The sequence below is a fragment of the Tachypleus tridentatus genome, chromosome 9, assembly GCF_004210375.1.
Source record: "Tachypleus tridentatus isolate NWPU-2018 chromosome 9, ASM421037v1, whole genome shotgun sequence".
NCBI lineage: Eukaryota > Metazoa > Arthropoda > Merostomata > Xiphosura > Limulidae > Tachypleus > Tachypleus tridentatus.
Window position 1 is genome coordinate 45,546,154 of NC_134833.1, and position 27,648 is coordinate 45,573,801.

Here is a 27,648-nt window from a genome sequence, read left to right on the forward strand (position 1 = left end):
TGTGCTGTACAGTAACAACATTTGGTGGGCATAGACACACAACTTAAATGTGTTACAATATGCTCTACTTTGTACTTTACTTAAAACAGCACTGCTCCAATTCCATTACCACTGGTGTTTGTATCCAGGATGAACGAAGCATCTTAATGATGACGAGAGACCCACTTGAAGTAAAAATGTATCTCAAGACAGCTGGTATGAGTATTAAAACTTTTAATAAGATAAAGTACAGAACAGTGTTTTTAACAATGTGTCAAAATGTTGTTCTCTACTTTATTTTAATAAATGTTTTAATACCCATACCAGCTGTCCTGAGAAAAATTTTAACCATTGTACTTTTCAGCAACTGTAATGGCTGTATTCAGTCCTCAGTCCAACTACAACAAGTTCCAATTTTAGTTAATGCTTTTAGTAGTACTATTATAATTGAAAGTTTAGACAGAATATACCCACAGTATGAAGCAAATATGAAAAGATTTCTGTTTCTTTCTCTTGTTTACTTTCACTTATAAGTTCTTATAATTACTAATGTAGTTTTCTCCAGTTAGCAGTTCGGTTGCTTGAACTGCTCTGGGAAAAAAAAGACTGGTATGCTGATTTACCAGTATCACATTCAAGAAAAAAAGAACACACATGAAACCGTAAGAAAACAGATAAATCAGTTCAGACTAATTGCAGGTAAAAATAAAGGATGCAAAGCCAGTAGCATAATTATCATCTACAAATCTACATTCACCAAATTATTGAATACATTTGCCAATTCAGAATAAACATGTCAGAAAGAATGGTAAAAAAACTACAATATCAACAAAATTGTATACTACGATTGACCATAAGGCTTCCAAAATACACACCAGTTAGTTATCTGCATAAAGTCAGCAAATTACCATATTTTAAGGGCAGACCTAAAACACTATCCCAACAAAACCACGAAAATGCAGCCTCGCCTCTGCCTTACACACCATCTCATGTACACTACACTAAGTAATATATCCATATAACACATATTTCAATGTTGTAGAAAAATAATTAGACAACACAACCACAACTCACATCCCTTAGTATTATATAACTAACTCGTGATTTTCTTTCTTTTACAGCCAGGCATAGGGCTGGTAGATTATTTGGCACCTACTCTGTGAAAGCATGTTTTTTCAGGGTACTCTCATACTCTCTTGCAAGCAGAGTGGAGGAGAATATCAATATCCCTGAACACCCAGCTTTAAAAGTAAATCCCTGACACAATATAAATAAAAATAAAAGGTCAATAGATATTGTTGAAGTTCAAATTGTAATAAAAATATAACACTTTATTTATTATTGTCTAGCAGCATACAGACATACATGCACACACAAAAAGAGGAACAAGCAGAAAAATGATGAAAGACAGACTAAATAAATTAATGGTATTTCACTATAGCTCTCATGAACAGTGGATAGATATGTTGCAAAAGACTCTCACAGAGAATTTTGATTAAGCTTAATAACGTGACCTTTGCTGGATATTGTGTTCCAGATTTAACAATGTTGCTTATTATTGTAACATTGTATTGTCTGTGCTCATATTGTACTATGTGTATGCGTAAATTTATTGATTGATTTAGTGTTTTATGGCACAAAGCAGCTAGGTTATTTGCGCCAAACGTCCCCGTAAAAATAAATGAAATGTAGTAAAATATATAAAAGGAAATGAAGGTAAAACAAAACAACATTGAAAAACAGAAAAAGCATAAAACCAATGTTGACACCTAGTCTACAATGTTAAGAGAGAAAGCAGAGTAAGAGAAATTGTAAAGGACTTTCTCTAGCAGAATAGTAATGATCATAACCTGCCAGGAAGACTTAACAGGTAAGTACACTATCAGTCACTTGAATTTGGTCTTTCCAGTCCTGGTTCTGGGTTATGTGTCATTATGGCCAGTACCAAAAGGTAAAGTAATAAAAGTGTGAAAAGACATGCAGAAAAATTGTAATAACTCGTCAGGACGACTAACGGGTAGTTCAAACAGCAGCGTTAGTCACCTGAAGTTGGCCTTTCCAGTCCTGGTGTTGAATTATTTAATGTTCTGCCCATTTTCCAATTTCAACTTGAACAAGAGAGACTGAGATTCTGAAAAGGGAACTACAATTAAAAAGGTGTAATGAATAAATATCCAACTCTCAAATGAGATTAAAAAGATTAATGGTCATTAAAAAACTAAAAACTTTATCAAGGTGAACAGTGTCATCATCACCAATAACACTGTCTAATGTTACAGACAAACCTCGGGACAAAACATGTTTAAAATAGTGCTGTCATTGAGAATCGTAACGATGGCAAGAAAGTAAAATGTGGCTTACAGTGATTTGAGTGTTACACAAACTACGCACTGGTGCAACAGTTCCAGATAAAAGAAAACGATGAATTAAAAAACTGTGACCAATGCGTAGTCTAGTTAGAACAACTTCCTCCTTCCGAACCTTATGGAAGCTAGACGGCCAAAGCCCAATATAGGGTTTTATTTGAAAAAGCTTGTTGTCGCGTTGCTCACTCCAAGTGGACTGCCAGCTGGCACGGAGCTGAGCCTTGAATATAGGACCATAGTCCATGAACGGAATAGGCACAGTAGTGATAGTGCCAGAACAGATAGATTTAGCTTCCGTGTCTGCAAGCTTGTTCCTGCGAATACCAACATGGCTTGGCACCCAGAAAAACTGGATAGAAGTAGATGTTAATGAGAAATGGGCCAGTCGGTATTGAATATCAGCGAGAACATGGTATGAGCCATCGTGAAGCGATTCTAGGGCCAGTAGAGAACTAAGAGAGTCAGTATAAATAGTGCAGTTGGAGTACTGCTTAGCTTCAATATGGCATACAGTTCTGCAGTGAACACAGAAGTTGTAGAGGGGATTCTGCACACAACCACCGAACTGCAACAAACCATGGCAGAGCCCACAGAATTACCTGATTTGGAACCGTCCATATAAATTGGAAAAGAATGATTGTTCGAAAGATGTTCAGTAAATAAAAGATGATACTTCCAATCGGGAGTATCTGCCTTTCTCAGATGACTTAAAGAAAGGTCACATTTGGGGGCTGTAATAAGCCATGGTGGGATGGGCTGATCAGTGGATTCTGCAATGTTATCCAAGGACAGACCCAATTCATCCAATTGCGCCTGTATGAGAAGGCCAAAAGGAGCAATGTCAGATCGTCTGTTCAAAAAAAGTATGGCCCACCGAGGAAGGAAAACACATCCCCAGGTGGGATGCTTTGATAAGGAATGAAGTTTGGAAGAATATAGTAAAGACAGTTGCAAACAGCGAAGATGCAGAGAAAGTTCATGAGATTCTACGTATAAACTTTGAACTGGGGAAGTGCGGAAAGCCCCATTGCAGAGTCAAAGTCCTTGAAGATGAATGGGGTCCAGCATCTTTAAGACCGAGGGTCTGGCAGAGCCATGGACCATTGATCCATAGTTGAGTTTTGATCGAACAAGAGCACGATATATCTTTAACATAGATCTGCTCCCCAATGGTAGTAGAGAGGACACGGAGGATGTTCAGCGCTCTTGTTTGACTCGTAGCTGCTTTAAGTGTGGTATAAAGGTCAGCTTATGGTCAAAGATAAGCCCCAAGAACTTCACCAATACAGGATCAGGGTGAATACCCCATTGGCAGCAAAAGTGCATGCAAATGGTCTTAGAGAGAGAAAAATTAAATCTGTTCGCCGTAGTCCACTTCAGTACATGATTGAGGGCAGTTTGTAGTTGCCGCTCAATATATCTCATGTTCGACAACTGACACGAGATGTGAAAGTCGTCGACGTAGAGCCCATTTGCAACAGTGAGAGGGAGTTGTTCAGTGATGGCATTTATCTTTATACTGAAAAGTGTGACACTCAAAACACATCCCTGAGGGACCCCAAGTTCCTGTACAAAAGAACGGGAAACTGTCGAACCCACACAAACTTGGAATCTCGTGTGCATTAAAAATGTTTTTAATAAACATGGGTAAATGGCCACGTAACCCATATATATGGAGGTCTCGCAAAATGCCATACCTCCATGTTGTGTCATAAGCCGTCTCAATGTCAAAGAATATTGATACAAGATGTTGGCATTTGAGAAAGGCTTCTCTGATTGATGTTTCAAGTCGAATTAGGTGATCCATGGTGGAATGCTGTAATCAGAACCCACACTTGGTGGGTGAGAGGAGGTTGTTTGATTCGAGGAACCAAACAAGATGAGCATTAACCATCCTCTATAAGGTCTTACAGAGACAGCTCATCAAAGCAATTGGACGGTAGTTTGAAGGAATCTTGGGATCTTTCCCAGGCTTAGAGAAAGATAAGATAATAGCCTGGTGCCAGGCATGAGGAAAAACATTCTTCTACCAGATCCAGTTAAAAACAGTAAGAAGAATATCAAGAGAAGCAGGAGAGAGGTAGTGCAGCATGTTGTAGTGTACATCATCAGGTCCAACAGATGTACTGCCAGACCGATGAAGGGCCATTTTCAGTTCCACTAGTGTAAAGGAAAGATTATAGTCAAAGAGACAGTCAGTTCGAAAGGAAAGAGGTGAACGCTTTGCCTGAGTCATGATGGCCAAGAAGGTGGAGGAACAAGCAGAAGTGCTAGATACCTGGCAAAAGCTTTCACCTAGGGTATCAGCGATGCTCCGGACATCAGTTACCTCTTGGCCATCAGAGAGTAAGATCGAGAGGGAGACAGAATTTTAGTGCCCACTGACCTTTCGAATCCTGTCCCATATGACCTTGGAACTGGTAGTAGAAGATATGCTAGTTATGAACTTAATCCAAGATGCCTTCTGTCTTTGACGTCTTACTTACCTAGCATGTGCACGGGCCCATTGGAAAGCGATGCAGTTCGAAAGTCTGGGATATCTACGGAAAGTATCCCAGGCTCGTTTTTTAGCTTTCCGTGCCAAGTGGCAAGCAGGATTCCACTACCGACAAGGATATCGTGGAAAATGTGTTGAGGTTTTAGGAATACACTGAGCAGCTGCTTGTATAATACGGTCAGTTACTGCTGCCACACAGTCGTCTATTGATGGCTGATTTACAATGGCAGGATCAAGTTCTGTGAGAGCAGTGAAAGTGGACCAGTCTGCCTGATCCAGCTTCCACTGGAGCACGCGGGTAGGGTGGCATCGACCATGGCCAGTCTCTCTCAAAAGTATAGGAAAATGATCACTGCCTAGTGGATTATTGTCAACCCTCCATGACAAATGGGAGAATAATGAAGGGGAGCAAACCAAGAGATCAATAGCAGTAAAGGACTAACTAGGTGCGTGAAAATAAGTGGAAGAACCGGTATTGGAAAGAGAGATTGTGATCAGAGAGCATAAGCTCTACAGAGCGATCCCTCCTGTCAATAACAGCACTTCCCTAGAGGGGATGATGTCCATTATAGTCCCCCAGGATTAGAAAGGGAGATTGGCAACTGTTCAACGAGATAACAAGGTCTGATTGATCATATGTCTCTCCAGGGGACAGGTAGAGAGAACAAACAGTGATGGTATGACCCAAGAAAACTCGGATGGCTACGGCCTTTAAGGGTGTGTTGAGTGACAAAGACAGAGTGGGCACATGCTGATCAACCAATAGTGCCACCCCTCCATGTACTCGTCCATCACACAGCCTGTCATTTCTGTATAGAGAAAACTGCCAAATGGTAACTGTATCAGCAGGTTTTAGAAATGTTTCTTGTAAGGAAAGACATGCAGGATGGTAGGAAGCAATCAGTGTTTTGATGTCATTCAGATTAGAACGTAAACCTTGATAGTTCCATTGTATCAAGGTGGCCATTTTTAATGACAGGTAGGCGAAGTGGCTGTAGAACCCTTCTGTTTATGACCACGTCTTTTTTCCTTGCTGTCCTTATTCGGAGGAGGTCTATCGACCTCCATGGATCCTGCCCTGGGTCGATTGGGCAGGTCTTTGTTGTTGGAAGGGAATTCCAGTGACTGAGGATGTGAACGAATGATTGTTTTGCATCTTGGGGTGGGAGAAAAAGATGTATCAGAAGAAATGCCTGTATTTTAAACCGAAGGATGTGGATCTTGAGGTTTGTTGGAACGTATGGGAGGAACAGAGATGGGTGTAGAAGTCAAATCATCAACCTTTTTAACCATGGAGGTCAAAAGGCTTTTCATTTGTTTTGAAAACGATTCTCTTGGAGGCACAGACAGATCTGTCTGCACTCCCACTGTAGTTGTGGAATGAAGTGAAGCTGCATATGTCCGAGATGGAGTGGTGGACAGCAATTTCCCAGCCTCAGGATACAAATGTTATGAGTCGTTTTCAGATGCTGCAACTCCTTTTCCTCCAACAATTTTGGGCAAGAACGAAAGCAAGAAGGGTGAGAACCATTGCAGTTGACACAATGTGGGTCCGTGTCACATTCATAGGCATCATGGCCCTTGCCACCACAACGAGCACACGTCAGGGAACCACGACATGATGTCTTTGAGTGGCCGAACCTCTGACACTGGAAACATCGGAAGGGGTTTGGAACGTATGGCCGCACCCTGCAAATTAGATAACCTGCCTTGATGGTGGCAGGTGCATGTGGTGATGTAAATGTCAAAACGAGGATATTTGTCGGCAGTGTAACTCCATCTTTGCGAGTGGAGATGCGCCTCACTGCAGAAACTCCTTGAGTGGAGAGACCAGCGAGAATCTTTGACTCAGTGACGTTCTTCAAATCCCTCTCAACAATAACTCCTCATGATGAATTCAAGGTAGCATGAGGGGTAACCTCAATAGGTACATCCCCAATTGCCTTTGAATTCAAGAGGAGTTCACTGTATTGGGATGTGGATGTTTCAACCAATATTTCTCGAGATCAAAGCTTCTTTACTGACTTTGGAGAGCCAACATGACCCTCTGGTCCCTTCTGAATAAAAAAGGGGGTCATTTGCCCTAAAGGTTTTTCTGAAAGAGAATGTAATATAAGAAAATGAGGTACGTGTGTTACAGATGTTGAAGGTTGTTGCTAGGAGTCTTAAGGACATGGTCGTTTACCTATTGACTGTTTATTCACTATTTTATTTAAATTTTTGTAGGAGAATCCACAGGAAAAAAGGAAAATTGCGGTACCCACTGACCCCACCCACCATGGAGCCCTATGAGGGGACGCACTACAATGTCATGCAAGGACATTGCAGCAACGCCAACACTGGTACTTGGTTTATTCTAGCCCAAGTGGACCAGCCGACTGACCCAAGGAATTGACCCATCTACAGGAATTAAAGGCCAAAGTGGTGTGTTAGAGGTACTGTAAGTACATAAAATACTATTCATTTGGTTCACTTCTAAAACCTGTGCCCATAATTCTTAAACTTCAAACTTGAAATTTACTTTTGAAACATTATTTTTCAAATACCATATAAAATAGTACTAAAAATGTATTGAATAATTTTATTTTAAGTTTATATTCATTTCACATAGTCAGTTAAAAACTTTAAACATTACCCTGAGGATTGAAGAATCCTGCCATCCAAAAAACATCAGGTCGTTTTTCAAATATCCAAAAAGAAAATTGGGTATTTCTCTCTAGCAGCTCAGAGAACCAGAACCCAATGGTAGTAGACTCCCATGAAATATGCTTCCAAATATCTGGAACTTTTGTATCATAGATGCTGTCAAGAACATCACGAAGGTTCTTCATAGAAAAAGATTGATAAATGGAAATATATCACAATAAAGAAAATTAAGAAGTAAGAAAACAATTCTATAACACTTAAAAATATGAAACAATACTAAATTAATTTGTCTTATCTATACATTTTTAAAGAAAACTATTACATGCATTACTTTACCTGAAAGATGAAATTTCAAATTTAGGAATTTGATAAATGGATTAATTCTAGGAGAATGGATTAAGGATTTTTTTAAATTTTAGTCCTTATTGTTATGTTTCCATAAAGATGTTACAAATATGTATAGAACGTTTTTCTTCCACTAGTAAATTACTTTATTATATAAAGCAGTTATTAATGTACAAAACAAAAGCATGAACTTAGGAAAATTGCATGAAAGTCTGTATTAGTGATGTTATTCTTGAGAGTTGAAAGTCAATGGGTTTGACACTAGAAGATATTATAAAGTAGGGTGTCATGACATTTTATTCAGAAGAATGGTAATTAATAAGTACTGTATGATGTACTCAACTAAGATCCGTGATTGTTATGTTTCACATGATAAAAATTAATACACGGTATTTTAATGTGTTAAGTATACAAGACTGTTTAGTTGAAGAGTTATTCATTTTTCATAACAGAAGTGTTGAAAGTTAACTAGTTCAAAGCAATAGTTGTGACAAGTTTAATTATATAGCTGTGTAAGAGTTGTACATTGTGTGTATAGTTTAATTGTTGCACTAGAGTTTTGTAATATTTTTGATGTCATATTACTAGATAACTAGATGCTTCTGAGGTTTCCTTGTTACATGTCATTTTATTACTAGAGGGCTAAATATTCCTAGATTCTTCTGTCATTCAGAGATGTTTCTGAATCTTTGTCTAAATACAAATAAGGAGTATTTATACACCTAGATTCTGTTAGGTAATATGTACTTAACAGGAAAATATGAATATTCATTATTTAAACTAACAAAGACAATTTAACATCTTTAATTTATAACAGATATCTTATAAATATAACTTTAACATAAGATCAAATACTAAACTGCTTAAACTTGTAGAATAACTTTTGATATTTAAGATAATGATTGCAAAAGAAAACTATATGTATATATCTAACCTCATTCATTACGATTGTTCCTTCAATTGCTAACTTGAGGTTTGTTAAAGTATTTCTTACAGCAGCAATAACCAGTTGCATATGGTCTATTTCTTGTCTTAGAAAAATGTTCATAGAAGATGATACTCCCATTTTCTCTAGTTGAGCATGAACCTTTTATTAAAATGTTAGAGTACAATATAAATTACTATGAAAAAGAATAATATTTTATATACAGCAATAATTCTGGACTTTATACTACTATGTATTTGCAGCATTAAGAAAATCATAAGCCTGTTATAAGTAGACATTTTGTATACTTCTTATTAACCATCAGAAAGTAAATGTAGGTAAGACTATAATTTCAAGGCATAAATAAAAGTAATAATTTTGTTTTCATTGTAAGTAGTACATGATCTAATTCAAGTTAATACATTTAATGAAGAGTAAACCACAAATAACTTTACTGTAACTCAGACCAACTTATAATATTCGTTTTACATGGATTTGTTTTGTATGGATAAATAATACTTAGACATGTTTACCAAAACTTATACAGATGTATGAACAATGTTATTGCTTTTGGTTTTAGTCCAGTACATCATCATTGCAATGAAATTATGTCAAATATACTTACTTCATGAGGTATATAATCTGGTGGCAATCTTTCAAGCATGTCATCAGACAGTCTCTGTACTGTACTTTCTCGTGTTGCTCCTCCCCCACTACTAGCATCTTTAGGCTGAATTGACAAAATAGTGTTGAGAATGTCTGTGGTTGTGTTGTTTTGGTATCTGAATGCATAATGGAAAAAGGTTAAAATGACTCAATGTAAATAAAACAACATCTGTTATTGAACAAGATCAATCAAGAAAATTTTAGATTTCAGGTACATTTTTCTTTGGTTTTCAAATACCTTTTCAACAGACTATCTTAAAACAACTTTAACCAGTATATTATTATATTGTAATATTTAATAAGTAACCTCCAGCTAACAAGAACATAGCACTACCACAGAGCAATCCAAGACTAAAAACTATCCCTGCTAATATTCACTTATAAAGCTTTTTGCTATGAGTATGATCCACCATACTATGTTATAATAGGCACAAAGAACATGACATGAATTCCCACCTGTAGACTAATATTTATTTAATAAATTTCTTCAGGAAACAGTGGAATAGTAACATTATCATATCATAATATTTAATGTTAAATTTTCAGGTGAAAGAAACTGATAAGTGAAAAGAGACTACAAGACTCTGATGTAATTAATTTAACACAGGAACCAGTGAGCTATCCAAAATTAAAAGCTATTCTTTTCAGTTTTCACTTATAAAGTATGATTTACTAGTTGTTTAACTATATATCTAAAAGCTTTAAAAAACATTTTATATTAAATTAAAATACTTGTCTTTGATTCAAGATAACTTTAAGTAGCAGGAAGTAACAAAATAATCTTCTTTTAACTCCTGCCTAATAACTAAACATATATACTATACAACAAATAGAGCAACACATCTGATTTCATTCAAAAAAACTTTTCTAATCTTCTGATTTTTATTTATATTTTCTATGGCCAATAATTTTTAAAATAAATATTCAGTAGCATTTTCTCTTTTATCTACTTATATTACAAATAAGGTTGAAAAGTAGTACGTTATATCAGCATTGGTATGTAATCCAAAAACTTGTGGTGAATCAACACTGGGCAGCTTTTGAATGAAGTTAATGTATTGGTTGATGGAGGAAAATTTTGGTATCTTATATCCTGGGTAAAAGGAGAAGTCTTCTAAGAACATGTGGTCACCAAACCAAACCTTAAAAGAAAGGGAACTTCACATTTGTAAATAGGAAGTACACCAACATATTTAAAGATATTAAACATTCAGTTACTAGTTGAAGTTAATACAGTTACTTTTTTATTAGTTATAAAATACTACTTCACTTTTACTGACCTTGATGAGACATGTAATGTAAAAGAAGAAAATACTTTCAATTATTTCTTATACAAGGAATTTGAGGATGTTGGTATAAAGATAACATTTCCCCACAAACCAATGACCCAAAGCTTCCAGGTGATCAACCAATGCACTCCAGACATGAAGGGATGTATTCATGAACAGATGTAAATCTGTCCATGAAGGTGGAAGCAGACATTTGTCAAAGTATTAATCTTGTCTAACCACCATCAGAGATCATCCACAATATAAGAAGAGAGGTTCAAAGGAGCAGCTACAGGATCTCAAGCAAGATTCCATTGGTTGTGGAGGGCCTGCTGAAGGAATGCCATATGAGCCAAGCCAGAGGGTATGAAAGGAGTCATAAAAGACCACATCCCTCACAGTAATAGAACCTTGCAAGCAAAAAGTGAAGAAGCAAAAATAGCATTCCAAATGGCCAGTTCCATAGAACAGAGCTGGAGAGGAGAAGAGAAGGTTGGGCTCAACTGAGATGGATGTTGAAGAAAACATCAAAATGAATGATGTACTAAGCGGGATGAAGGAAGGAATTCTCCAATTTTATTAAAAGCCCATCTGAGCAGTTTATAGAAGGAGCAGACGATTATGATAGCCCAACTCCAATTTGGAATGAGCAAGAAGAAGTCAGGAATTTATGTAAAAATGAAAGTGCAACCTCAAGGTATGATGATGTAGAGTTAAATTCACATCAGCCAACAGAAAACTTACAGCACCAAGATTAAGATAAAGAGTAGTGCATGAAATTAGTACCATGAAGGACCAATCACTGATAAGTATGAGATTTTTCCAACATAAGGAATATGTAGATAAGCATTGAAAATGTTCAGTTTGGTCATCCAAAGTCCCATAGAAAAAATCCACCAAAGAGTAAGACAGAATTCCATGGTAAAACATGGGGTGTGAACATATCAATTGATATAGGGCAGTTTGATGACCAGTTTCCAGTTCTTTGTCTTTTGGGGAACTATAAAAAGGTATGAGCAAAACCCCTCTGAACCCTGTGGAGTAGGTTTGATAGAATGTTATGTGAGGGGGTCTTCTACCATCTCAGATAGACTCTGGCATGAAAGGGATCCCAAGGATGAGGAAAGGAAATAGGACGAGGGAAGAATGGTAAGAAAAGGTATCAAGAATCTCTCAGACAAAACTTGGTGAACCTAAACATCAGAGAAGAAAGGGCTCTACTAATGAACTAAGGCTGTCAGATAAGCTCCCATCATATCTGAACCTGCTGGGTTTTCACCAGAACTATTGTTGGCATATCATGTGCCATCTTAAAATAAGGATAAATAGTGGCACTACTGAAAGGAGAAACAGGTAATGGTAAAAAAAAAAGAACTGGTGCCATGTTTGCCTCTAACTGACACAAGTGAGCCATCAGATAAGAAAGGATAAATTGTTGTTGAACCAAAGCTACCTTCAACACCAAAAACTATGGGATTGTGTCAAACACTGTATGCTATAAAAAAAAAAGGGCCATCCAAAGATCCCATAGATAAAAAGCTGCAAGACAAGTTTATGGTGATATAGACCCAATAGTTTCCAACAACAAAGAAACCACTTATGCAGGATCAGAGCTAAAGACAAAAGGTGAAGTAAGGAGAGAGAGAACTTCCTTAGAAAACCACTCAAACAGGAGATGGATTGAGAAGAGGCCCACAAAAGTTGTTGGAGTAAAATGAAGATGGGAACATTGGTAAGATTAATTGGATATTTGGGTACTGCTCACCAAATAGGCAAAATAGAACCCAATGCTTCAAATAACTTAAATAATCCAAGTTGCCGTGCCAACAGTTCAGCCAAGAATGGACCTCTCCTTATCCCAAGCTGAAGCCCATCCATCACACTAAATTGGTTTTCTTATGCCATGTATCATTTTAAGATATTTTTAAATGGAGTGAAGGGAACACAACAAAATGCATGACAAAAACATTTTCACACCACTACATTAAATAACTTATTATGGACTAGTGACACTTATGTTCTCCATACAGTTAAATATTAACATATTATATATGATATTATTGTAATGTGTTCTATCATTTGGCAGAGCCTCTTTAATTATTTGAAGAAAATAGTTCAGTCTAATTCTTGTAAGAATAACAAATTGGTTTATTTCTTATAAAACAATTCTATCGGTTACATTCATGATAACATTCAGAGCCTCTTTAATTATTTGAAGAAAATAGTTCAGTCTAATTCTTGTAAGAATAACAAATTGGTTTATTTCTTATAAAACAATTCTATCGGTTACATTCATGATAACATTCAGAGCCTCTTTAATTATTTGAAGAAAATAGTTCAGTCTAATTCTTGTAAGAATAACAAATTGGTTTATTTCTTATAAAACAATTCTATCGGTTACATTCATGATAACATTCAGAGCCTCTTTAATTATTTGAAGAAAATAGTTCAGTCTAATTCTTGTAAGAATAACAAATTGGTTTATATAAAACAATTCTATCGGTTACATTCATGATAACATTCAGAGCCTCTTTAATTATTTGAAGAAAATAGTTCAGTCTAATTCTTGTAAGAATAACAAATTGGTTTATTTCTTATAAAACAATTCTATCGGTTACATTCATGATAACGTAAGTTACAGACATAAGTTCAAATAATTAAACTTTTCAACATAGACTCTTTCAATTCAATTTAAGCCTATCTTCATAAACAACTTTTCATTATAAACTGTGAATTGCAGGCTTAACCAAATTAGCTTTGAGAGAAAATCACATAATTCACTGAATAATATAATTTCTTTGATAATTATCTTAAAATCTACTCACAATGTATATATGTGATCCTTCACTATCTTCTTAGAATCTTCATTCGGAATTCGAATGAATACTTCACTAGCTGGCTCTCTAGCACTAATAAGTCTACTGCTTACTTATAGCTACTGTAATTTATCTAAATCTTAGTCAAGTTTGGGTAATGAGTAATCTAATTAACATTTACGTTAAAACATTGGACACATAGCTTACAACACTACTACCTTCTTGAATTGTGAAATACCTTAAATAATATCAATACACACTATACTAAGATATCCATTCACCAAGGTTTGTTGGTAGTTTTCTCTTTTGAGGCCCATGGTATAGAGATGTGATGGTCTCTTACCCCTTATCATCACTTGTTGTCTTGTCAATTGAGGAATGTTTCTAAGAATATAGTTGAGTCAATTCAGTGGCAATATTTTCTTCTTTGATCCTTTGGAAGTTGTCTCAAACCCTAAGCTCTTCAGCAGATTTGCTTTTTTCTTACAAATTATTCTCTGGTGGCTTCCCTCTCTCTGGAATATTTACAAAGACAATATGGACTCAGGCACCCTCTGGACTGTGTAAACCACATCAGTGATTTTTTTTAATACAAACCATGCCCCTTATCAACACCTGCTTAACTTTGATGCTTGTTTTTTCCCTGCAGCAGATAGTGTACAATATAACTTTAATGAAATCCAGTCTAACATAAACATCCAATGATTTTTTACTTGTTCAATAGCTGTCTTAAGTCTCTTTTCAGTACACACATATGTTACATCAGTGGTGTTCCTTAATCCCTCTATACATTCTCTGTAAGAATCTTCCCAGTGAATTTTCTCTGTATGCTAGTAAAGAAGGTTTAATAGGAATTTAACTTCTCTCCAAAATATCAGTGATAATTGTGAGTTGCCTGTAATTCATATACTGCTGTTCAATAATTCTTAAGTAGCAGTGAAAGGTTTTAATCCCATATTTTCTAATATTCATTCACATAAATAACAAGTTGGTTTAGCAGTGTGCAGTTGTATCTCTCCATTAGAAAACAGATGAAGGGCTACTGTTTTGCTTATTTTAAGAACCTGTCACATTTTCATAAATAAATGTGACTCAAAATTTCACCCCTTATCTGAGTTCCTAATGCATCACACAGATTTGCCTTCCATCCATAGACCCTCGAATTCCTGTCCATTGAAATATGCACCCCATTCCAGAAGTGAAGCACTTGTGAAGAAATTAATCTTGGGACAAGGGGCTGGTATAAGAACACCAATAGTATTTCTGGTCTGATTCAATCACCACTCAAGATCTAAGATGTTGCTCTTGATTAAGAAGACTCAATGATCCAGTGAATTACAATTAATGATCAGTTGTTTGCATAGCAACTACTGAATGGAGTGCTTGTGTGCTCATCACAAAGGAATCAGATAATCAAGGGGTGCCCACATCTCCAAAAGAGAGAGAACCATCTGTGCAGTAGATTTGTTTGTTTTAAGTTTTGTGAAAAGCTACAGTAGGGCTATCAGCACGAGCCATCTCTAATTTAGCAGTGAAAGACTAGAGGGAAGGCAGCTAGCCATCATCACCTGCCAACAACACTTGGGCTACTCTTTTACCAATAAATAGTGTGATTGACAATAAATAGTGTGATAAAGAGCTAGCAAATTTAAGGGTACAGAAATTTGATCCTGTGACCCTCAGAATGCAAGCTAAGTGCCTCAATTACCTGAATAAGCCAGGCCAATTCAGAAGAGAGGGAGTGAAAACAGAATGCTGATACCTGAGATTCTTGAGAATGACAGAAAGTCAACAATAGAATTTTAGAAGTATAGTGGAACCCCTCTAAAGCAGCCATCGTTGGGATTGAGACAAACTGGCCTGATTAGAGGGGTTCCATTGTACATAATTAGTGATTATGTAAACAAAAAAAGGGACTGTGATTGAATGGCTGCTTTCAAGGGGTGACCCAATCTGAGAGGTGGCCGCTTAGAGGGGTTCCACCGTATTGGAGAAATCTGTTCAATGGTGTCCTTCGTGACAAGGTTTTGAAATTCATTTACAAGATGCCAGTGGAAACAGGACTATAAGAGAAAAGAAACTGGCTATGCCAGGCCATGTGTAGTAGGAGAATGAGACATGAGTAAGAGTCTGACTGCCCATTCCATAGTCTGAAGATGAATAGGAGTTGGTAGAGCCCAGCTTAAAAACATGTTGCAAAAGACACCCAGATGAACAATATATTAATTTGGCAAATTAATGAATTTACTGGCTCCAATAAGAAAGCTGTCTTGATGGCTTTTGAAAGAAAATTTTGGGTGTTGTTCCACTAACTGACGAGATGGTACCAGAAGTAGCAAGTCTTCAATATAATGATGTGTGCATAGACCCAACAATATAAAGACAATGAGAAAAAACTTGTATGACTCTGTAAAACACATATGGTACAGAAATTAGGTCAAACAGCAAAACCTGATCCTTGTGCACAAAACATAGATAGTGGTTGGATGTTTTCACTATGGGAATGTGGAGAAATGCATTGGTGACATCGAACTTGATCGTTCAAAGACCTGGTGAGAAATGCCAGTGTAGGCTGAGAAATGACTCATTTGTGAACCTGGGAGAATCTTAGAATTGGTTGGTACTAAGAACACTGATAATTGGCCACTAATTTCCCATTTTCTTGGGTACAACACATAAATGTAAATAAAATCCTTGGAGAAGACGATCGAATCTCTCTCTCTACCACTTCCTTCATCAATAACTCTCTGATAGATTTGGAATGAAGTTCCACACTCTGTGAATCTGTTGGATGTGGAAATACTGGTTAGGATGACAATGAAGGTGGAGAAGTGAGCTGAAAGATCAACCCTGATGCACTCATGGATTTGTGGTGAAGGAATTCCAGGTTTGCAGAAAATGTTGTAGTATAGCTTTCACAGACCCACCTGCAACTAGTAAGGATGTTAACTATCTTAGAACTTCTGTAGAGAAACCCATGTCTAAATGCTCTTTTGAAAAAAAAATTGAGAAAATTACCTTAATGAGGTACTTATATACTGTACCAGGATAGAGGGTACATTGACACAGGTGGAGAGTATCATGAGACAAATATCATCAAGAGCAATTGAGTGAGGTATAAAAGCTTGAGCAACCAAGAAAAAAAATCAGATAAATGCTGGGATGGGCAAAGTTGAAACCCTGGTGGTTGAGTTATAGTTTAAGTGGCAGGGGAAGTAAGTATGCTTTGGAAAAAAGTATAATTTAAGGGTTACATTAAACTAAATTAATATGCTTATCACTTTATAGGCTTTAAATGCTTGCACTTTAAATATATTGTTTAATGCTGTAAATTAATTTTTGTAAAATTCTGGAAAACAGCAGAAACTCCTTTGTTTCATATGTAGTGTTCATAAAGAGAGAGAAACCATATAGTAGAACATACTACTCAAAAACTAGAATTATCCCTAAAGTTACTGATAGGGTATATATGGATGTGATTGACAGTAAAGCATGCCCCAGCACAGCAGCAGCAGATTGAGAGGATATCTTGGCCCATAAGTTCTTGTAATAAGCACACACAACATCACTTCAGTGCTAACACTTTGACCATGGCTGCTTTAAATGTGTGGAATTTTTGCAAGCTGTACACTGTATACAGCACACTGACATGCAACTGCTAGAGGTAGATTACATCCTGTACAGTGAATCAGCAGTTAATGGGTTAAAAATATAACAACTCTAACTGCAGCTGTTGTTTGGTAGCACAGTTTGAAATTGTGACTTTAACAAAGTTATTTAAAAGAAAGAAATCAGCAGCAGTCTCTAAAGTAGCTCTATCAAAAACAGTGTGGCTATCCAATGTTATACAAAGCTAAAATGGCACGACTACAAAACACACTATATGGTGATTTGGCTTGGCCTGATATTTACTAGTTGAGTATCAAAGACACCTTAAACCTGTACCATCAGTTAAATATACAGTACTGATGGAGAGACATCCTGATCCACTGTATGATAAAAAAGCACATAATAAAGCTTTGGACACCTTCAGCATTTCTGGCATATTTGTACTTCTCCTGTGACATTCTGTGAGCTGAAATGCACACAGAATAGCTCAAACAACTGATACCAGGGTCAACAGAAGATAGGTGATAAATGGTGTCATATCCATTGATCTAGAGAAGAGAAGCTTCACCTAAGTCTGGTTACTGATCTGTGACATAACATTCTGTTTCTTCAGATATGATGGTTGATGCTGTGTTAACAGAGTCACGTATGTGCTTATACAATTACATAAGTGCAAAGTATAATTTTTAGTTGATACAAACTCAGTTGAAGCTCTAGTTTATCTTGCAGTGTATAAGGTAATATCATATAGGCTGTTACTAGCCAAAACGTTTAGTCTTTTCCATACAAATGGTGATCACCTAATAATGAATGGATGGGCTTGACTCTGCATCACTGTAGGTAACATCATTAAACATGCAATTGCTGTAACAGAAAAGTTTGATTTAAGCATCTGCATTTGAGGGTTAGATTTCCTACAGTGACATCTGCTAGTATACTTAGTGAACTGCAACACAGTGATGAAATCATAAAGCACTGGCTAAAATTATTCTCAACAGCTATAGACTGCATCATTGTGTGGTATCTCACATATAACCAGTTTATCGACTTAGGTGTAGATTTCTCAATAGTTGCAGTAGTTAACAAAAGGAGAAATATACAAAACACAAATATGTACGAACAACAAAACGTAGACATTTGTAGAGTCTCAATATAAAGAAACAATACACTATAAGTAATTGTACATGTTTCAAAGCTCAAAATAGAAAAATGAAAACGTTAACAGAAAAATGCTTCACAAGTTATTGTGCCAATCCCTGTAGATTAACTCAAGTAAAATTAAATCACTAAATAATAAAAAATAACTCCAAGTTACATTAAAATATTCTTTCTTTGGAGCAAATGCAACACAACTATGAAATCCAAGTCCAAAGAAATCTAACAATGATGGAAATGATTTTTCCAATAATTATATTTCACCCAATAAAATGAAGCAAGCTCTACAACTCATTAGCTTATGCCAAATTTGAAACAATCACTGAAGCACTGGCAAGGGGCCTGTGGCATTCACTCTAAGCAACTGAAACTAAATTCATTGTTCATAGAAGATGAACTCCTAAAATAACATAAGAACATTATTACTCTTTCTCAAATATGCTATAAAAATAAATTAACCTGCCAAAACACACAGTTGTAATGTAAGACATCATAGAATATTAACTTAAAATAAATGTAAATATAAATATTAGCAGAAACCTACATCATTATTAGCTTACATTTCTAAAACAAGAAAACAATGATTGGTTCTTGTTAGGTCAACTGGCAAAAAAATAGTGAAATTTTTGTCTCTTATTCCAGCTATCACAAATATTGCATACTTCTTTCTGCACAAAAAATTCACAAACCTCTTATTTTGCAGATATCTCAATAATAAATAGTTTGCATTACTGTTTTACATAAAAACATATTCATCATGAAATGTGAAAATGTGTTCTTTTGTGCTTAATACTCATATAAGTTAATGGGCATATCAGCATATACTTAATTATACTAAAACTTTAATAATAACTGTGTGCATATATATATATATATATATAGAGTATTAACGTATTTGATGCTTTGGAAACCATGAAAATTACAAGTAATTTAACTCACCTTTACAAATGTGTTCAATAAATGTTTATCATAATCATCTGTTACTCTGCCTCCATATTGGACTTCACCTATCATATAATGCACTGTATTCCAAGAAACCCCCTATTAAAAGAATAAATTTCATTAATATCTAAACACCTAACATCTCATACAATGAAGACTTATATAATACTTTTAAAAAGTACCTAAAAATGAATTAATCATAAGTATAGATTTACAATATTAAAAAAAAATGTTGATTTAGGCAAAACTGCAGAAACTGTATAACCCAAGTAGTTTTGAAACATAGATTATTAAAACTATGGTATATTCAGGTCAAACTGAATTAACCTTAGGGAAGTGGGATGTGTCTACATAACAAGAGTTTTAACAATATATATATTATGAAACAGTACTGACACTGAATCTCTGAATAATAAATCTATGAAGGATAGAGACTAGACACAAAGTAATGAACAAAATGAACAATCTTTCGTCAAATAAGTAAAAACAAAAATTGTGCATGTGTGCATAATTTTATTAAATCCAAGACAGTTGCTGCTTCTGGATGATATCTGTATTCAAGTGTAGTAATTTTCATTCTAGCACACGGAAGGCCATAACCCTGAGTTACTGTCTGAACTATCACTGAAGAACGTCAATGAATATTTTCTTACACACCATGTACCCTTTGGGCAAAATAAAAGTAACCTCAACAGAATGACAAAGAATACAGATAGCAAGAATGAAATAAACTTAATGACTTTCTAACAGCATCTTATGTGAAACTTGCACATATATATACAATAAGTTATAAATTTAGAATGATACTATACTGGAGGCTTACTATAATGTGGACCATGATTAAACTGTCAACTCATAAGCAGAAAAACCATCTGATCTGATGTAAACAAACAGGCTTCTTGTAACCATTATTCTCTTAAATGATGTGCCAGTTCTTGAATCACACTAACCATCCTTTGCTGTTCATCAAACTTTATCAGTATACTGGTATTTTCTTTCACTGCTAGCAAAACTTCTTATTCTGAGCTTTAATAACAGATCATGATGCAGGTAAGCCTTTGGCTTTCTGCTGGGCTAGATATTTGTATAAAGCTTTGTTGAGAAGTGTACTGTCAGCATTTTAAGCCTTCTTTCTTGCTTCACCATCTTCATCTATTTCAGTCAACACCATTCACAACTTCTTTTCATTTTTAAGCCACCCACAAAGCAATGATTCAGCAATCCCCATTCTTTTGAAAACATATGATTGAGTAGCACCTTCCTTGATGTGATTGATGATTTTCAGCTTCTTGGCAATGCGATAAGATTTTTTCTTTTGTGATCCATTACACATGATTTTCTGTTAATTGTTGTGTGGGTATCAATATAGTATAGATAACCCTATCATAACTTTACCCCGATTTATATAGAAAAAAATGGCACTGAATTACAATGTGGAAATTTTTTGGCTAGGCCCTTTAATTAGTTATAAGGTTGCTATCTTATTGGTTAATTTTAAAACTGTGTGTTTTATTTTCAAAATTTTTTATTACAATAACAATCAAAATTTAACCAATAAAATAGCAGTTAATAATTATACACATAAATTAAATTCTAAACAAGTTAAATTTCCAAACACACATTAGTAAAGGAATAATTATGTACATTTTTTTACCTTTTCAACAAATTGCAAACTGCTTGTTAAAAAGTGACATAAATAAAAAATGAAAATGATAACTATGTTTTGACATACACACACACACACACACATGTATATTTACCTATCATAACTTTTCTGTATGATGTGTGCTTAGAACAACAGTAACATTTCATATAAAGTAACATTCAATTCACCCAAATGAAAAATAACTTGTGAATTAGGAAAACAGTATAGCATGAAATATTAAAATTGAGACAAATAGGCTTCTATGATCTACAATAAATTTATATTTTTATCAAATTGGTATGAAAGATCTGACAAACTAATCAGTTAAGTTGATTTATTAAAAAAAAAGTAATATATTTTCAGTGAATGATTAACATGAATTATGAAACATAAAAGAAATACTTTGTAAACTTTATACTAGACTGTAAAACGAAAATCTAGTTGTTTTTTTTAATAACAAATTTATTCTTGTTTTGAAGATGTGGCTAATTTTCCTAAACTAAATCTGCTTTCAAGTTAGGAAAAACTTGATAACGTACAATCTAATTATAAAAAAATTGAATATTTTATTATTATGTATATTATAAAAATTGCCTTATTAGGATCCATATCATCCAGATGATTCTGTAAAAACTGCACACTTGCAACCCAATCTGCAGAGTTGAACTCATATGGAATGTTCCATCCAAGAGGGCCAAACTTTCTCCGTTCCTACACAAAATTATTTTAGGCATTAAAAATAAAATGATATGTGATACATCTTTAAAAACAACACATTTCCTTGTAAAATATCCTAATAAGAGCTTTTCTTTTCAAATAGAGAAACTTTTCACCTTTTGTATAACTTTCATTTAGGTTTTACCTTTAGTTTTTACAAGATTCTGTGAAGACTTATAAATACGGATTAAAAAAAGGTTCAAAGTATATGAAGTAAAACTTAATTTTTACAGTGACTGTGACAAAAATATAATAATAAACATTTAATACTTGAACAAGATTGTCAGAAAACAGTGAAAGTTTGATATGGAAAAAACAATTTTATTTATTCTACCCTGGCCAACTGGACAACCAACGAAAGGAAGAAAAAGTATATTTTTCTACCAAATTACACGTTATTCCCCCTTCAGATAGGCTATGGACAAAATATGTATGACCAAGGTTCAATAAATAGGTTAGGAATGTCATGTAATTAATTATTCTTACTCTGTCTTATACAAACAAACAAGAAAATATGAAGTTTATAGGAAAAAATTTATGAAATAAAATGATACATACTTGTGATATTTTAATAAATAAAGATACCTTTTTAAATGTATATTTTAAAATAACATTAAAAATGAAAGACGATTTATGACTAGATTGAAAGAACTCAGCACATGACACAGAATAAAATAAATGTGATTTGCATGGGTCCAGTATAAGTGATACAATGTACAAAATCAGATATCCCTATACCAAGTGCTCTATAGATGGTTTATATGTGCCACAACCATAGAATTTTCTGAATAAATCATCACTAGACAATATTGGGTGATATAACAGAAGTAATGCAATACCCTACATATGGCTAAAAGTTTGAGAACATTGATATGCAAAAAGCTTTTGTCAGCTGACTAATGGTCTGAAGCCTTCTGGTGATTGATCTATGCCCCCCATCCCTGTAGGGATGCATTTGTGAAAAGATGTAGATCCAGATGCAAGAAAGGAAGCAGCACTCAATTAACGTATGAGCTTTGTCAAACCACCAAAGCAAATCATTTAAACAGGGAAATTGGGATGGAAAGAGGATCCCAAGCAAAGTTTCACTGATGAAGAAGTGCTCCCTAAAGAAATTTCATAAGGGCACAACTGAGGTGAACCTTTGATGTCACTGATGATCATATCCCCAAAAGCCATAGACCCTTGTAAACAGTAAGTGACTGAGCTGAAAAGGCATAGTGGACCAACAGTTCCATTGAATAAAGTTGTAAGGGAGAAGGCTGTGTCCAACTGATATGAGTGTTGAAAATGACCTCTAAATGGACCAGATATTGAGTGGATCTGAGAAAGAACTTTTCCAGTTTCATCAACCAGTTCACCCAAGCATCCACTGAAAGTAGCTGCCAAGTATGATAGGCTGATTCATGTTTAGAATGAATCAAAAGAACCCAGTCATCAATATATTGATGAAATTGCATCTCCAGAGTATGAAGATGTTAAGCAAACCTTCAGGCTACTTGGGCAATCATGTAAGATATTGAGAAAAGTCCGAAGGGGAGAGCCCAAAATTGATAAATCACCCGAAGATGTACAAATAGAAGATAAAGACAAAATTGAGGTGATATTGGTATATGTAAGTAGGTGTTGGAGGCATCTATTTTGTTCACCCACAACCACTGTGAAGACCTCTATGTTAACTGGAAAACTGGGATAGTAAAATGAAGTGACTAAGGAAAGATAAATAGATTATTGGCTGCCAATTTCCAGTTTTTTTGGGAAGAGCTAAAAGCTAAGAATAAAAATCCTGGGTAAGATGGGGAAATTTTTTAATGGATCACTGCAAGAGCAATTCCCAAACTACTATAGATAAATGATGGCTAGTCACGAGACCTCAAGGATGAGGGAAGAAAGTTGGGTAAGGAGAGACAACAGGAGGGGAAAAACTGCACAACAAATCCTTGTGACAAGATTTGAAGCACTCATTGATCACTGGCAAAGGAACACCAGTGATGAAGAAATTCAAACAGCTGAGCTCATACTGGACTTGAATCTACTGGATAGTCAATGGTATTTTGAGTGACAGAGGATGCCTCATCCAGGAAAGTGACAAGAGGTACTCCAAGTAAATCAATGGCTAAGGTCTGGGAAAGGAAAGAACAGAAAGGTGACTGGAAGCATATGAGGTTCTGAATGAGAAAAACAAGCTATAACATTCATAAGGGTGGATTGTCCTTGGAATGATGTCACCCAAGGTTTTAGATTTTCTGGAAGTGTATCAAAAACATAATGCCTCAGTAATGGAATCATATACAAATCCCTAAGACATGTTGAGCATAAATGGACCTGAACTGACATGGTATCACAACCTATAAGATTCCAATGAGAAAGAATCCACATTTGTAATGCCAGAACCAAAGACAATATGCAAGCTGAAGCACAGAGAGAGAAGAACAAGTGTATCTCCAGAAAATCCCTCAGGATTTCTGTGCAGAGCCTCAGATAGGAAGTTTATAGAAGACAGATACCATAATTGATTGGTAAAGGTAAGAAACAAGTGAGAAAACAGGCCTGATAGATGATTCAGAAGCCAACCTCGTATAGGCAATTAGGAACAACTCTTGCTCTTAAAATGGATAGTCATCACAATGGTAGGAAAGTGCAAACTTATATGAAGTCTGTAGGGCGCAAAGCATGGTAATTCCCTCTCTTAATTGCAATGCAAATTTATCAGTGTGAACTCAATGTTAGGTGAGGGAGGAAAAAAAATGGTTGGGAAGACTGTTCATGCAATAAAGAAGATTGAGGAAGAAATAAGGTAATGGAATAAAACTTCACAAACCTGAAATACAAAATCCATACAGACTGCACTGGACATAGCAGATTCATGAGGTTGGAAATGGGAAGGTAAGGCAAAATTCAAAAGTTGAAAATGAAGACTGCGATCCTCATCAGCCTATTCTGGAGGAGTCTGGGCAATGTCTTTTGATGAACGTTATAAAATGTAAAGTTCAATCACTTGATATATTAAAGCAAACAAATCCACCATCAGGTCACTTACACTTGAGGCCTCATAAAAAATGGCTGTCGCTGGTGTAATCTTCAGATATGAACTTTGGATTTTATCGCACAGATAGGTTCATCATATTCAAGTGTGGAGATAAGGTAACTAGAATTAACTGGTACCAATAGAAGAAACAGGCTGAATTAAATCAAATTAATTTAAAAAACAACCACTTTCTATGGACACAAAGTTGAACATGAAGCATGAAACAAACAAACGAGCATGTCCAAACCAAAGTGCTCTGAAATGAGAAATGATAGTTTGGTAGAGAAGTGCAGAGGAAATCATCTGTCACATGAACATGTCATGCTACTGCTGGTGAGGAAGTGATGCATAACAGATGTTAGAATCATGCAATTCCAATAGGGGGAGTGGAAGGCTTGTGGCATGTGTAAAGAAAATATTTGCATATAGAAGGCAGCACTGAGCAAGAATAGCTAATCTTGTGGGAATAGGTAAGTACTGTGTGGAAAAGTTCTTTCAAATTTACTTTTCATTCAAAATATATTCAGTTTGCCACCTAACATGTGGTCAAGAAAACCATTAACTTGATCTTGTTTCTTTGTTATTCTCAAAACAGGAAATACCTGTCTGTGTCCCACCTAAGTGTAATCAGAATAATCAGTTACAAGGTAGTACATTTTGTAATGCATAAATGCAACATTTCTTTTAATTTAGAAAACCTTATATTTAGTAGTCACATGGATGATTTGAAGTCAAGAACATTTTGTACAAGTGATGGTCTGATGTAAGTAAAATCACCAATATACACTGTGTTAGATATACAAGACTGCTTTAATTTAAGTATAGCATGAGTGTCAAAAGTTATTTTGCGAATTAATAGTTAATTGCAAGTTTGTTCAGGTAACTGTTTAAGAATCATACACTGTAATTAAGTTGTCATAAATAAGTGTTTGTTGTATTATTGTGTCATGGTACCAGAACCTTCTAAGTATTTCATTGGGTTGTACTACATCTAGTTTTTACAGATAGTAAGGGACTATATGCTATGTTTAAAGAACCATAATATACTACAAATATAATAATCTGGTTTAGGTCTGCAAGGAACGAAGATCTTTTTGTAATTGCCATGAGAATTGGTTAGCCAGTTACCGATCATGCTGCCCATTGTAAATTTGTGCATTTCTAATGATGTTTCTCCATTTGGACTTTTTGAGCCCAGTTGAAATGGAGCATTTCATCTCTTGGTATTATTAAAGCATATGAATGTCTTGATCATGTCACATCAATGTTTATTGTATATTTTTGTTAATTAATATGTTTTTAATGTCTTACACCAGTGATTACATCAAATATGCTTCATTTATAAAAATGTTCTCAAAAGTTCTTTTGTGTTTTAGGTGGTCTATTCTTTAAAAATATTCATTCACTCTACAAATAGATATGTAATACACATTAAAACATCACATATTATTACCATATATGAAAAATGAAAAGACACTTTACACGTGGCATGTAAAAATAATCACATAGTAAAATATTGTATATCCAAGTGTTTTAAACTTTTCAGAAAGGCAATAATTTCAGATTTTCTAAAAATGTTTAAAACCCATGTAGAAATCCTACCACTTTAAAGAAATTACACTTCAGAATATATAAAAGAAATATGAACATACATGAAGGAATGTAGGGCAAACACCCTATTCTTCGATGTAGAAAAATTTTGCTAATGTAGTTATAGTGTGGCTACTTATGGTATTTAATGTTTTATACATAGTTTAAATTTATGTTATGAAATATTAGCATTTTTTTTATTGAAATAAACCTCTTTTGCATTATCATCTTCTGTATGCTGATTGTACTTAACACAATATGTGTTAGCTTTTGATATCACTAATTACAGAATCCCCTTTTCAAGTACTCTACATACAGGCTAGAGAAATAATTATATGAAATAAATAAACTTGGAAATTATGTATCTAAATTTCATAAGTAATAACACTGCACATTATTTCTACTGCTTTTTATATACAAAATAAAAAAGAAAAGAAATTTCTTTATATAAAATACACTGCTGGCCAAATTCTTAAGGCCAATGAACATAAAGAAAAAATATGCATTTGCATTGTTAGACTCAATCACTTATTTGAGTAGAGCTTTGAAAGATGACAATAAGAAATGGGAAAATAAAAATAAAAAAACTTTTTAGCACTTAATAGGGAAAATGTGAACACAACGAAACTAGCCCTAAATACTAGCTGGTCAAAAGTTTAAGACCATACATAAATGAAGTGTTAATCAGTAAACATGTAACGAAATTTAGTTATTTGTGTTCAAGCATTAGTGTTGTCAACATCTCACACTGACATCTCCTGTGTAACATTGGGTGAAAACATGGTAAAGGCTAAAACGCTGACAGAGTTTAAATGTGGTAGATGTGTAAAGTTGCAAAAGCAAAGTCTCTCGCAATGTGCCATCGCTAGTGAGATTGGGCGTAGTAAAACTGCTGTTGCAAATTTCTTAAAAGACTCTGAGAGATACGGAAGGAGAATTTCAAGTGGTTGGCCCAAAAAAATTTCGCCAGCATTGAGCAGGAGGATTCGATGGGTTGTCCAGCAAGATAACAGCTGATCTTTGAACCAGATTAAGGCTCTTACGGACGCAAAATGCAGTTCAAGAACAATAAGACGGCATCTACGAAAGAAAGGCTTTAAAAACTGTTAACGTATTTAATGGCCAATCCTCCTTCCACATCTCGAAACAGCTCGGTTACACATTGCTGAGAAACACCAAACATGGGATGTAGAAAAGCGGACGAAGGTTTTGTTCTCTGATAAGAAAAAATTTAACCTGGATGGTCCAGATGGCTTCTAACGTTATTGGCACGATAAGGATATCCCACCGGAGACATTTTCTACATGACACAGTGGAGGAAGTTCCATCATGATCTGGGGTGCTTTCTCCTTCCATGGAACAATGGTGCTTCAGGTTATACAGGGGCGTTATACAACAGTTGGCTACGTTGCCATGTTGGAGAGAGCATCCTTATTGACTGAAGGCCCTTGCTT

General features: G+C 35.1%; 2 protein-coding genes across 2 annotated transcripts in view; one reads left to right on the plus strand and one right to left on the minus strand.

Annotated features, from left to right (window-relative positions):
- mRpL37 (mitochondrial ribosomal protein L37) overlaps positions 1-9,144 on the plus strand; it is an 81,827-nt gene extending 72,683 nt beyond the window's left edge. The window contains exon 9 of the mRNA XM_076454150.1: positions 7,069-9,144. Within this exon, the coding sequence (XP_076310265.1) occupies positions 7,069-7,109 (41 nt within the window). The 3' untranslated portion in view covers positions 7,110-9,144. The remainder of the gene's footprint in view (positions 1-7,068) is intronic.
- Positions 1-27,648, minus strand: part of LOC143225183 (dynein axonemal heavy chain 8-like) — a 224,214-nt gene that overhangs the window by 9,972 nt on the left and 186,594 nt on the right. The window contains exons 56-61 of the mRNA XM_076454151.1: positions 21,454-21,570; positions 19,212-19,313; positions 10,406-10,566; positions 9,384-9,540; positions 8,768-8,920; positions 7,478-7,667 (exon numbers count right to left, since the gene is read on the minus strand). Coding sequence (XP_076310266.1) covers positions 7,478-7,667; positions 8,768-8,920; positions 9,384-9,540; positions 10,406-10,566; positions 19,212-19,313; positions 21,454-21,570 — 880 coding nt within the window. The remainder of the gene's footprint in view (positions 1-7,477; positions 7,668-8,767; positions 8,921-9,383; positions 9,541-10,405; positions 10,567-19,211; positions 19,314-21,453; positions 21,571-27,648) is intronic.